At 42.0% G+C, this 12,979-nt stretch overlaps 1 protein-coding gene across 2 annotated transcripts; it reads right to left on the bottom strand.

Moving 5' to 3' along the window:
* Positions 1–471: 471 nt before the first annotated feature.
* On the bottom strand, positions 472–12,311 carry LOC128099446 (C-type lectin domain family 4 member A-like). Of its 2 annotated transcripts, none has more exons than XM_052721370.1 (6): positions 12,011–12,311; positions 10,519–10,632; positions 6,590–6,691; positions 3,145–3,296; positions 2,171–2,283; positions 472–1,004 (listed from the first exon to the last, which is right to left on the bottom strand). In XM_052721370.1, exons 1-6 carry the CDS (start codon positions 12,090–12,092, stop codon positions 863–865), a joined length of 705 nt encoding a protein of 234 aa, XP_052577330.1. In that variant the 5' UTR covers positions 12,093–12,311; the 3' UTR covers positions 472–862. The 2 variants fall into 2 exon arrangements, with proteins under 2 accessions (XP_052577330.1, XP_052577331.1); XM_052721371.1 differs by having other exon boundaries at positions 3,145–3,290.
* Positions 12,312–12,979: the final 668 nt, after the last annotated feature.

Raw genomic sequence — 12,979 nt, 5'->3', positions numbered from 1 at the left:
ATAAGAATTTGAAAAGGCTTCCAAAGTGTTAAGTGACATACAGGCTTCCATGGGACATGGGGGTCTGCTCAGTGTCCATCCACAGGGCAGAGGCTGTTGAGGAAGGTCATCCAGCCCAGGATCAGCCACCATTAGACTCCTACATCAGCCTCACAGCACCCACAGCACCTGACACATTAGCCATGGGGACCAAGTTCCTGAATGGTTCCTGGTAGTGCAGGTATTGGGGTACATGAGAAAATGCTGATGGAAGGGCACAAACTGCCAGAGAAAGTGTGAGTAAGCACTGAGGATCAAAGTGACAATAGGTAACAATGTCATCCTGTCTGTCTGAATTTGCTAAAGAAGATCTTAAATGTTCTAACACCACACACACACAAAACAGACAACAATGTTAGGTAATAGAGGGTGTTGTTAATCTGATTGTGGTAGTCATTGCCCAATACATTTCCATATCAAGTCAAGACGAAGTAATGTAAATATACATGATTTATTTGTCAAGTATACATCAATAAATCCAAAGACAGAGGAACAAAGAGACAGGGAAAATGGCTAGAGGAACCACACCATACAATTCTATCATCAAATGAGACTTTATGAATCTAAGGATGGACAGAGAAGCTGGAGTGCTTCTACATATGCACAAAGGGATCCTGTAGAGTCTCTGGTATATGGGAAATTCTCATTATATAAAGAGTAAAGGATGAATAAATTAGTATATATGTAAACCAGTATTATCATATGGATAACTGTTGGCTGCCTACCTAAATTTCTATGGACATCTCTTCCACAAGAAGATCTTTGCAGGTGTCTGTGTAATGCTGGATAAAAATGCAATCCATGTCCATGGAGAATGCTTGATTCATAAGTATATTTTCTTCATCTGACAAACTGACTTCTGCTTACCACTGCAAGGGACGTCATTCCAGCCCCAACTAGAATATGGATGATTTATTATAACACATTGTTCGTTGTCACTGTTGGGGTCACCTGGGTGCCAGAACCTGGAAGGGAGGAAAGAGCATCAGGGTGTTTCCCACAGTGATGCTGGGAAAGAGAAAACAAGAGTAAGTAAGCCTGAGGATGCGGTGGGAATTTGTGGAAATCAGATTCAGGTGTGTACAAATCAACCGTTCTCCACCACCCATGTCTGACATGTCCCTGGAAACAGGGCCACTGCACTCAATATTCTCTCAGCTTGTTACCTAACTGTTCTCCTAGAACACATCCCAGAGGCTACTTCATTCTACTTCATACCTAGATCTTGGTACCTGGGACTGTCATTCCATGTGCTTATATGCTGAAAGGTCTCTCATTCTTGTGTTTTATTAAAGTCTTTTTTCCATTTTATAACTGTCTTATTTTAGAGACTGGAGAACTACTTAAAAGACCTAGATAATCCACTTATTTCTGTCATCTAGGACAAGTAACTTACTATCCTGGATTCCCACCTGTCTCCTCTGAAGACTGAGAAGGACAGTAGCATCACTACCTGTTTCTCACAACAGAAATCTGGATAGAATGTGGGAACATACTAAGACATTAGAGTTTTTAATAATTACATTAATATAACACACAACAATATCAGAATGTGGGCTTTTGATTTATGAGAAATAATCAGTTATGGTCTTGACATTAATTTTTATTATAACTATATTAATGAAAACTGGAGAGATAGCTCAGACATTAAGAGTGTTTGCTGCCTTTCCAGAAAATGGGAGAATTCTATTCCCAGCACACATATTTGCACAGTCACACCACCTGCAACCCCAGCTCCAGGGGATCCATCACCCTCTTATGAGCTCCATAGGCACCCACATACACATGGCACACACTCACAGAGAGACACACAAATAAAAATAAATTAAAATCTATTTTTAATACATAGAGAGACGGGAAGCATAATGAAACCCACCATGATGTAAGCCCATGGTTGACTGCCCTGGGTACTTATCCTACACTCTTCAAACTCAATTTCCTCATCTCTCCTGGAGTATCAGTAACATGTGTCTCACAGGACGCCTTGATAAGGAAATGGGGATAAAGTAACTCCATCCCCAGCACTCACACCAGGAGTGAGCTCTTTTAGTTTCATAACCAACAGCTGGAACACCCTAAAGTCTTCTCATGCTACAGGACCCAGGACTCCTCTAGGTAACTCTAAACTCACGTAGAATTTTCATTGTATGGTGTCTGATCAACCCATCGCCACTGTTGGTGACCTGGATCCGAAAGCCCAATATAATAAGCAGCATTAGAATTCAGGATCTTGGTGATGAAATCCTAAGAAGAAAGAAAGATACAGCATTCAGCCTAGATGGAGTGATTCTTTTTCTGTTATAGAATTTTTATAAGATCTTTTAAAAATTGTTTTAACTACACATCATTACAATGTTCAATACAATGGACCTATAGAAATACATAATAATCAAATCCTAGTTCATCTCTCTAGCCCATTAAATAATTCTAAAATTACAGATTAATACACATTAATTATACATTTTAGTGGTACACTGTGATACTTTGATTGACTTTCTTCTGGTCACACTGAGATGAGAAGACAAAGAAAGGATCAAGGAATAGAAGAGCCACCCCCACACCCAGGAGTGCCATCTTCTCCAGCTGACCAGGACACAAAGCCATCACTCAGAGGCCTGATTTCCATGACATTGGAAACAATCTCTGTCTGTGATCATAATGAATTCTCATCTCAGACTCACTCCCCTCTTTTCTTCCCCAATACCATTCTTGAAAGTTGTGAATAAGAGAATTTAGCAGACTTAATCATTCTCCATTCACAACCTCAGATATTTCATTTCTGATGATTGGCTGTGACTCTCCTGATTTGATCCTCTTTTCCTACTCAGCTCTGCTGAAATCACACCCTGCTCTTTCAAGCAGAAACATTTCACCCTTCTCTCCACCCACAGATGTTGCATTTCTGTTGCCATGGTTCCTTGTGGGTTGTTCAGCTTCACTGAAGCGGGGACAAGGTGTAGAATGCCAAGGCTGAAGAAACCTTCCCGGCTTCCTGATGGAAAGCCTTCTGCCACTTCAGCAACACCCATGTCAAGACAACTCCCTCTTAGTAAAAAGAGGCAGATAGCAGGGCGGGACCAGGCCCCACTCTCTCCCAGAATGCACCTGCTCTTCCTGGCTGTGGATCACCATCAGATGAGCACCCATGCTGGAGCACTTCTCCTGACTCTCACTCCAAGATGCCGCGTCAGTGGAAATGAAGTAGCATTGTGAACTAAATGGCTTCCAATTCTTTGGGCAACAGTTCCAGACTTTGTCTTTATTGGAAGGAAGGAAATGTAAGTACAAAGTACATAGATTCAATATTTCATAATACAAAAATACACCCAGGGCTCAGAAGAAAGTAACTCATCATACCAAGGAACCAAAAAAATTTCAAACTTAAAACAAAACAAAACAAGAGGTAATAGATGCCAAGAAGCAAGGTAAACACCCCTCCAAGACTCTGGGAACATCAAGGAAGATGGAGCAGAAATAATTTAAGAGCCAGAGGATAGGAAGGAGTGCTGTCCTCTGGACATGACATGGTTGTTGCACATTACAGACTCACAGTGATGGTGAGCCACATGAGACTGAGCCCTTCACCTCCCCTTCCTAGAGTGAAAGACTGCAGAATGAGGAAGTCGTGCTCTTCAGTGATGTAGCCATGGATACATTGTTCTCACTCAAGTAACGAATCCCTAACCATGCTCATGCAGGACGTCCTCCCTAAATGCAGTGAGTCGCAGAAAGCGAGACATGAAAGTAAGAGGAATGGTGATAAAGGGGAGGGGATAAAAAGAGGATAATGGGGGGCTTTGATCAAAGAACATTATATTTGCATGAAAATGTGAAAGAATATTTGACGAAGAAGCAAGATAGCAAAGATGTTAGAATTTTCTGAGCAAGCTTTAAAGCCAACCATGATAAAAGCAGGATAACCCTCAGGGTGCAATAGTGGCCTGCATACCTTGTAACCTTGTAACTAACAGCTCTCTAATTAGATTTAATACCCACTCAACAAGAGGGAAAGCATGCCTGGTACTAGAAATCCAACCAACTACCCAGGGCTAGTGAAGTCATAAATGTCGGAGAAAAACCTACAACTACCATGTTATTAAACCTGCAAGATCCCTAACTACATCCTGAATATTTGTCCTTACACCACAGGTAAGTGCAGTCCTCACCTCTCATCAAGGAGACTTCTCTTTGCAACAGACACAGACCATTACAGAAAACCACAACCAATCAAAGTACAGAGTCATGGAGCCCAGTCCCAGGGGACATCTACAAAACAACTCCAGCACCTAAGGTTCAGGGATCCTTTCAATAAGAGAGGGTGGAAAGAGTGTAAGACAGAGAGGAACAGGAGTTTACTCTGAGATTGTGTCTCCTAGGAATGTCAGAAGCTACACCCAGAAAGTCTCACCAACATGACTGCCTAAACATGAGCTGAACAAGGACAACAATAGACATGCCCACCTAGACTGGGTGTGAGACAGGGAGTCTACAAGGCCCCAGCCCTACACAAAGAACGACAGGCAACTAAGGGATGCTGAGAATGGGAGAAACAGTCTTCCTCAAGGAAGAGCACGCCCTCTGGTTATCCAGTATCAAATGGTCAGCTCTGAAAACATACATGCAATTAACATTCTACACAATGAGCAGGCTGTACTATGGTGGTATTTTATTTGTACTGAAATGTGATTTTATTTGTATGTTAATAAATAAAGTTGCCGGGGGGTCAGAGCTATTAGAGCCATAGCAAGAGCATGGCGGTGGTGGCGCACGCCTTTAATCCCAGCTCTTGGGAGGCAAAGCTCGGTAGATCTCTGTGTGTTCAAGGATACAGGCAGCATGGAGACACACGCTTTTAATCTCAATACCAACCATAGAAGACCTGGAGGTCTGTACAGACAGGCAGTGACGAGGCGATCATGTGGTTGGGTTTACAACCAATGAGAAGGCAGAACAGAAAGTCTAAAGACAAACACACAGGAAGTAGGTCTCTTGGCTGAAAAGGATAGCTGCAGCAGTGAAGGGTAAGGCTCTTAGCTCTGACCTCTTGGGCTTTCATCTCTGCATTGGCTCTGTGTTTCTTATTTAATAAGATAGTTACTTCTACACTGTACTTACTTATTTTTTTCTTCAAGGAGAGCCTTTGGGAATAGATAGATGGATAGATGAGAGAAAGAGAGAGAGATAGGAGATAGATAAATAGACGAGAGATAGATAGATGTATATATGTATATAATATACACATATGCATGTACATATGTAGCAATTAATTTTTTAAAAAGAGGCCATGAATTTGAAAGAGCAAAAGGAGCATATGGGAAGGTTTGGATGGAGGAAGGGAAGGGGGGGAAGTTATGTAATCATAATCTCAAAAAATCAAAGACATCATTTTAAATGCTTCAGTGAGAATATACAGACATCTTGGAAAAAACAAAAACCAGCAAAGAAGCAGATATAGTAAGAATCAAAATGGAATTATTTTTACTTGAAAATCTGCAATACCCTTTTCAGAGGAACAATAGATGGGGCCAGTAACAGAATGGAGGGGACAGACAAATTGTCAAATAAAATAATAAAACTTAACAAAATGAAACTTAACAAAAGTGAAATACACAGAAAAAAATACAGCCTCATATCATGATCCCAAATGTGTATATAGAAGATAGCACAGGGCCAAGATATGTGAAGTGTAAACTGATACATGGGAAAGGAGAAATGAGGCACTCGGAGATAGAGACACCACTAAAAACAGGAGGAGAATAAAAAGGCACTTCCCAACATGATGAAAATAAATCATAAGCCAGTAAATAAAACACTGAAAACCTAGAACTGATTAATACACTTCTAAATAATATAGGTGTCAAAACATTAAGGGCTATTTTTAAAACGTATTTGACTGGGGCTGGGACTGAGGCTCAGTTAGAGTTTTTGCCTAATGAGCAAGAAGCACCAGGTTTGCACTCTGTAAAACCAAATGTGGTAGTGAGCACTTATGATCCCAGGACAGAGAGGTGGAGGCAGGAGGATCCAAAGTTTAATGTCATCTTCAGCTACATAATGAATCTGAGGCCAGCCAGGCTGCATGGGACTTTATCTCAAAATAAAATTGACCTGAACAAAAATGAAAATACAAAATGTCAAAACTTGTAGGACACTATTCTTCAATAAAAGAATCCAGGGCTGCCCCGTGAAATAGCTGAGATGGGGATGGAGACAGAGACTATCCATCATGGGTCTAGGACAGAGCCTTACTAAATCCCAGAAGTAAGGAAGCAAACAAATTGTTGAAAGAGATACGTCAAAAGGGCAGAAGGACCAATGGGAAGTGGCCCCAAAGCACAAAGACAGAAAACACCAAAGTATCAAATTATAATACAGAATAAATGTTTTCAGGTACATGCAGATACAAATCTCATATGCACGCAAATTTCAAAATCTTGTGTTGCTAGGTCTAATGGTTACTATTCCACATCTTAGCATATCCTGGAAATACTTAGGTAGGGTGCTTACACTCAGCATTTGACAACTAGATTCAAGGCACATTAAGTTTTACCTTCCATAGATACATGGTCTTTCATACAATCCAATTTTGTGTGATTCAGTTGTTTCATAGTATTTTTTTCTTCAAGGAGATCAGAATACATTTGGAACAAAACTGGGGGAAAAGAATAAAAGGTATTCATTTTCCTGGTAGCATTACAATTTTAGTCTTTACTCATGTCTTCCTACACACACACACACACACACACACACACACACACACACACACACACACACTTTTTGAATGGTTGGTTGGTTGCTTGCTTGCTTGCTTGCTTTTTTGAGACAGTTTCTCTATGTAATAGCCCTAGCTGTCCTGGAATCCGCTTTGTAGACCAGACTGGCTTCGAACTCACAGAGATCCACCTGCCTCCGCCTCCCGAGTACTGAGATTGAAAGTGTGCACCACCACTGCCTGGCATTTGTTTCTTTGAGGCGATGTCTAGCTGTGTAGCTGAGACTCATCTCACACTCACAATTTCCCACCTCCCCTCCAGAGAACTGGGCCTGAACCCTCACACCTGGCTCCTAGTTAATGAACCAAACTGGCATGGTAATCCCAATTCATAACTAACTCCCAGACACAAATCGGGGAGCTAGGAAGCTGAGGGTTGATCAGGGAGGAATTACAGGAAAGAATGTGGGTGAATATGATCAGAATACATTGTATGAAACTCTCAATTAATAGAAATATCTTTTAAAAATAAAAAGGAAGGAAATACTTTTTGTCTGATTTGTAAGGAACATGATTTTTTTTTAACTTGAGCCATCTGTTTAGAATTGGGGCTTTTCTCTTTCTCCATTAGACCCTATTTGCTCCTTGACCCCCCACATCCTGGCTGTTGCTTCTGCCATTTCACTAAAACCATCCTTGAGCCAAGCATGATGGTGCCTACCTAAAATCCAAAAACCGGGGAGGTAGAGACAGGAGGATTGCAAATCCCAGGCCATTCTGGACTATGTACGTAGTTCAAATCCAGTCTAGGATACAAAGTGGGACAGTGATTTTTTTAAATCAATGAAATAGATTATCAATACTATCCAGGGCAGTCATTGTCCAGCTTGCTGTTGGCCTTGACCCCAGCCCTCTCCCTCCTCAGCTCTTAGGACACTGCTCTGTTTTGTCTCACCTTTCTTGCTGTCATTTCTTACTGTCTTTTATAATCCCCTCTCCCTCCGGCCACCCCTTTAGAAATGCAACACTCCCAGCTGTCCATAATTTTCCTTCCTTCTCAGACTTTCTTCCTCCCAACTGATGGCATGTATCCCAAGGTCTCACCTGCTACCTAAATGGGAAGGACTGGAAAACCTCAGACCTTCCTCCTGACACCCAGACAAGTGTGTGCTCACTAAACATGGCACTTGAAGATAAACTCAACACACTCAAAAACCAAATCAACATCTTCTATCCTAAACCCGCACCTCGCCCTGTATTATCTACCTATGTGAACACCTTCATCATGGCTGAGTCTAGTGAGTCCAGGTGTTGGAGCGACTTCACTTCCGGGTCCCGTAATCCCCAGTTCATCAAGCCTCTTCCTCCTGGGCACTATCGCCGTTACCATTCTCCAAGGACTGTCCTTGGGTCAGGCTCTGGTCACCGTTTTCTAGCTTGTCTCTTTACTTCTGGTTTTCTCTATTGCTGTGGAATGGTCTGTATGTCAAATGTGTTGCTGATTGGTCAATAAATAAATCACTGATTGGCCAGTGGCCAGGCACGAAGTATAGACGGGACAAGGAGGAGAATAAAGCTGGGAAGTGGAAGGCTGAGACAGTGCCAGCCGCCAGGATGACAAACAGCATGTGAAGATGCCGGTAAGCCATGAGCCACGTGGCAAGGTATAGATTTATAGAGATGGATTAGTTTAAGATATAAGAACAGTTAGCAAGAAGCCTGCCATGGCCATACAGTTTGTAAGCAATATAAGTTTCTGTGTTTACTTGGTTGGGTCTGAGCAGCTGTGGGACTGGCAGGTGAGAGAGATTTGCCCTGACTGTGGGCCAGGCAGGAAAACTCTAGCTACACTCTATTCCATTTTCATGCAGCTCTGACTGCACACTTCTGCATGTCTAATCTGACAGTTTCAACTCCCTGCCTAAAATTCTTCTCCTGACTGTGACACACTAGAAAAATGCAAACAATTTTCAATATTCCTATATCCATGCTTCATCTTACCAACCAATCATTCAAAAGCAGCTCTGGCTATTTCCAAGTTGAGACTTGGAGGGGCATGACTAACTCTCACTCTCCATCTCTGTGTCTAAGTTGTCCCATGAACAAAGATGGGCTATCCTGATGAATGAGAGAACTGGGGCCATATTGCTCTTGTAATTCCAGGTGACAGTCTCTTCCTCAGAAGCTATGCTGCATATGCCTGGCTACATGTATGTGGATGGCTGAGTTCAAGAGAGCTGAAGGAACCTCCTGGCTGATGTCAATATAACCTGCCAAGCCACAAAAGCATGAAACAAACAAACAGCTGTTTTAATCTGTGAAACTTTAGAACTGTTTGTTAAGAAGCAACAGAAAAAATGTTTAATAGCCAGGTGGCGGTGGTGGCGCACACCTTTAATCCCAGTACTTGGGAGGCAGAGACAGACAGATCTCTGAGTTCAAGGCCAGCCTTGTCTACAGAGTGAGTTCTAGGACAACCAGGGCTATGCAGAAAAACCCTGTCTCAAAAAAACAAGACAAAAAAGGAGAAGAAAAGGAAGGAAGGAAGAAAGGAAGTTTAATGGAAAAATCCAAATCCTTTTTTGTTTTGGAGACAGGGTCTTACAGCATAGCCCAGACTAACCTTGAACATACTATGCAGTCCAGGTTGACCTAGAATTTGCAATCCTGCTGCCTCAGTTTCCCAAGTGCTAAGATTATTATAGGCATGCAACACTACGCCCAGCCCAAACTTTTTTCCAGTGCTCCACAACACTTTTCACATTCTGAGTCCTGTTTATGTTCACCACATATGGCTTCATTTCTTCTTCACTTGGTGTTATGTGTTCCAGACAAACTTTCTTAGTCTTCCCTGTATTTTCCCATGCTGTCATACTTCCAGGACACTGCTGTCCCACACAGGTCTAGATGTCACCTCCTCCAAGCCTACCGCAGCCCTCTGTACTTACAACCTACCTGCACAGCGCTTCTTACACAATTTTGTAAATGTTACTTCACTTGACCACTCTCTAAATTTTTTAAGAACAGGGGCTATTGTTCTTTCTGGACCCTCTAACACACTGTCTAGCACACAGTAAATGAACATAACTAATTACTGAGGGGAAAGATAAAATACACAAAAATATACTAACTTTACACTTTTATTTTTTAGAGAAGTTCTCACTATGTAGACCAGTCTGGCCTAGAACTCACAGAGATCTACCTGCCTCTGCCTCCTGAATGCTGGGATTAAATTAAAGACATGTGCCAACATGCCTGGCCATGCCTTTACATTTTTTAATAAATTCCGAAAACCAACCTTATACAGAAATCCTCTATTTTTTAAATTGGCTTCGATCTCACATAGTCAGGAGCAGGAACAAAATAATTAGGAGTTGCACTGGAGCACTCACTGTCCCTGGAATAGTTCTGTCCATCTCTTCTCATCCTATCATTCCAAAATATGAGTGCCTGTGTGTCCAATGGGGCTGGCTTCTAAATGTTGCTGAGAAAATAAAGATGCATCCTCAGTACTGGAGCCTAACACAGATGCCCCAGGATTTCACTCTGTGACTCCAACAAACATGAACTTGCTTCTCTAGTGAGAATAAATGACTTTTACAGAAGAGTTATTCTGAAACAGAGGAAATTCCCAATGTCATCTGTCTCCCCAGAGAAAGCTTCTGTCTCAGGTTTCTTGGGAAAAGCACGGATAATTATCTGTTTCTAATGGATGTCTCTCTTTGTGCAAGACGGACATTGCTTGCTTATTCCGTCAGCATACTTACTGATCAGAGCAACAGAGGATAAGATTGCCATCAGCAGGAAAAATATCAATGAGGCTAGGAGCAGCATGGGAAAGCCAGGACTACTTTTATGAATGGTGGTCTTCTTTGGAGGAGCTAAAGGAACAACCAAACTAATTAAATCAGTAATGAATTGTCATTTCCTCTTCCCCATCTTCTTCTTTTCTACCACGAAATATTAATAGTACAGACTCTTGAAACAACACAAAAACTGAGAAACAATGTTGTCCATTGGAGAAAATGGAAGCACAATTTTCTACCAGTGACAATAACTCGTTAATACTGATATTTGAGAGACACATGTGAGTGCAGATATATATCCTTTCATGGAGTTTTAAAGTGTATGTACATGTACGCATATTTCCCCATATGACTGACATATCACAAGCACTCATTTCTGCCCTGTTATTTTCCTTCACATTCTATCATGAACATTTTTCTGTCACCACATTTTCTTCTTTAACATTCTTTATTTTGGCTACATACTACTTCATTGCATATTCAAATAATCTCCCAAACTGCTTCCAATGTTACTTTAAAGCATGCAAAAACAGAGAAGTCTGTATAAGCATATTTCACATGTTTAGGATATGGCCTAAGGTTATCTTTTTAGCTACTATCTCTCTTGGTCAGAAACCATTTTCTGGGTTGAAGGGGACGAAGAAGGGGAGAGGTATAAAAGGGGGGGAGAAAGAACCAGAGAGTAGTTGGGGGGACAAAGTATCACAGCTTCTTTTGCATTTGCTGGATCTGGAGGTCACTATGTATAAATACATATATTAACGTGTGACATGAAACCCGTAAGGAGGAATGTTTCAGGAAGGGAAAGGGATGAACAAGAGCAGGGAAGGAGGGTGGGGGAGGGATAGGGGTACACACAAGGGATATGATGTGTTTCATATTGGTTTGCACACTAGCTAAAAAAAATAGTTTTAAAGTATAAAATTCTCTAAGAAATAGCATAGGCTCTTGTAACTGTAGTAACAGAGCTTACATGCAGCATGCGTGTGGTCCTGCATCCATCCCCAGGATGAGTGAAGAAAGAGACACTCAAACTGTCCTTCAAGATAAAACTACCCCCAAACACAAACTAATTTCTTAAAGTTATAATATGCTGTCAAGTAAATAGAAAATTAAGAACTTCAGTATTACATCACATGAATTTATTTTCATGGAGAAAATACAGTTTTACATACATCGAAAATATGCAGTAGAATTCAGGCTTTCCCTAAATGGCGAGAGTAAAATGGTATCATGAACTTTCTCGTTTCCCATGGAACAAGGCCACATCCCCTTCAGGCCTCCCCACAGACAGTTCAACCAGCTGAGACTCCGGTCTCCCATACACAGCACTCAGTCAGCCTGCAGCAAAGATCCCCCAGGCTTGCTCATAAGCACTCCTTTCTTCACCTGGCCATTAGCTTAGACCACCAGAAAACGAGGTTGCGTTGTTCTGGAGGTGGGGGAGGTTTACCTGAAGATGAGTCTGAGATAGTGCCTGAGGAAACAGGTTGAGTTTTGAAGTTCACATCTGTATAAATGTTTGGTGAAGCCATATTGAGAAGAGACCTGCTTTCTTCAGAAAACCTGCTTCATTCTTAATTTTTTTTCTTATAAACAAGAAATAAGAATGGTGATAATTATCCCACCATCAACTAGAAGGTGCAGAGGCACTAAGTGGGCAAAGAGCCTCTGAGAGTACAACATGAGAATTTAAAACCATGGGGTGGAACTCTACGGGCCACAGACAGAGAGGCCCGATCCCCACAGTCAGAATAAAGACTCCCAAGCTTGAAAGCTGTTCATGTAGATATGCAAATACTGTGGACAGCCGACTGAAACCAGGGAAGGGAAGAAACAGGAAGGAAAGGAAAAGAGGAACTAGGCAATAGAGAAGTGTGCCCTGAGACCCGAGCTCCATGCACTCTGCAGCAGAGTTCGTGTGCTTCCACGAGCAAACATGATTTCTGAAGAAGCAGCCAGCATGAGCTAACACTGCTAACCCTGCAGCCACAGCATCCTCTTTGGCTGGACAGCCGAGTTCTGGGCATCACATGCTAAGACGCTCCTTGACCTCGGCTCCTTTCCAGCTCTGTAGAATGTGCACGACTGTAAGATCGGAGCAGATTTTCTAAGTCTCTCTGGCTCCCAACGTCTGCAATGTGATCCTTCTTCGTGGGAGTGATGAGCTCCTGAAACCAAGCTAACACCCTGGGATGGACTCTGGACTTCTTTTCTGCTGTGTCAAGTTCCTCGCTTTGCTTTTCTGGTTAAGGAGGAGTTCCGGTGTCAGCCGCCTCTTCCAGCTGTTCTGCTTTCTCTAGATTATTCCATGGAGATTCCGGCAGACTGTGCCTGGATATCATATACTATCCTCACTCACGCTGAGTGCTGCTTTTGAGTTACCCTACAGTCAGCCGTGCTCCACACACCTAGTGTCTCG

Source organism: Peromyscus californicus, unplaced genomic scaffold, assembly GCF_007827085.1.
Source record: "Peromyscus californicus insignis strain IS unplaced genomic scaffold, ASM782708v3 Scaffold_6__1_contigs__length_162567912, whole genome shotgun sequence".
Taxonomy (NCBI): Eukaryota; Metazoa; Chordata; class Mammalia; order Rodentia; family Cricetidae; genus Peromyscus; species Peromyscus californicus.
The sequence above is the reverse complement of the archived record's forward strand: the minus strand, read 5'-3'. Positions and strand labels throughout refer to the sequence as shown.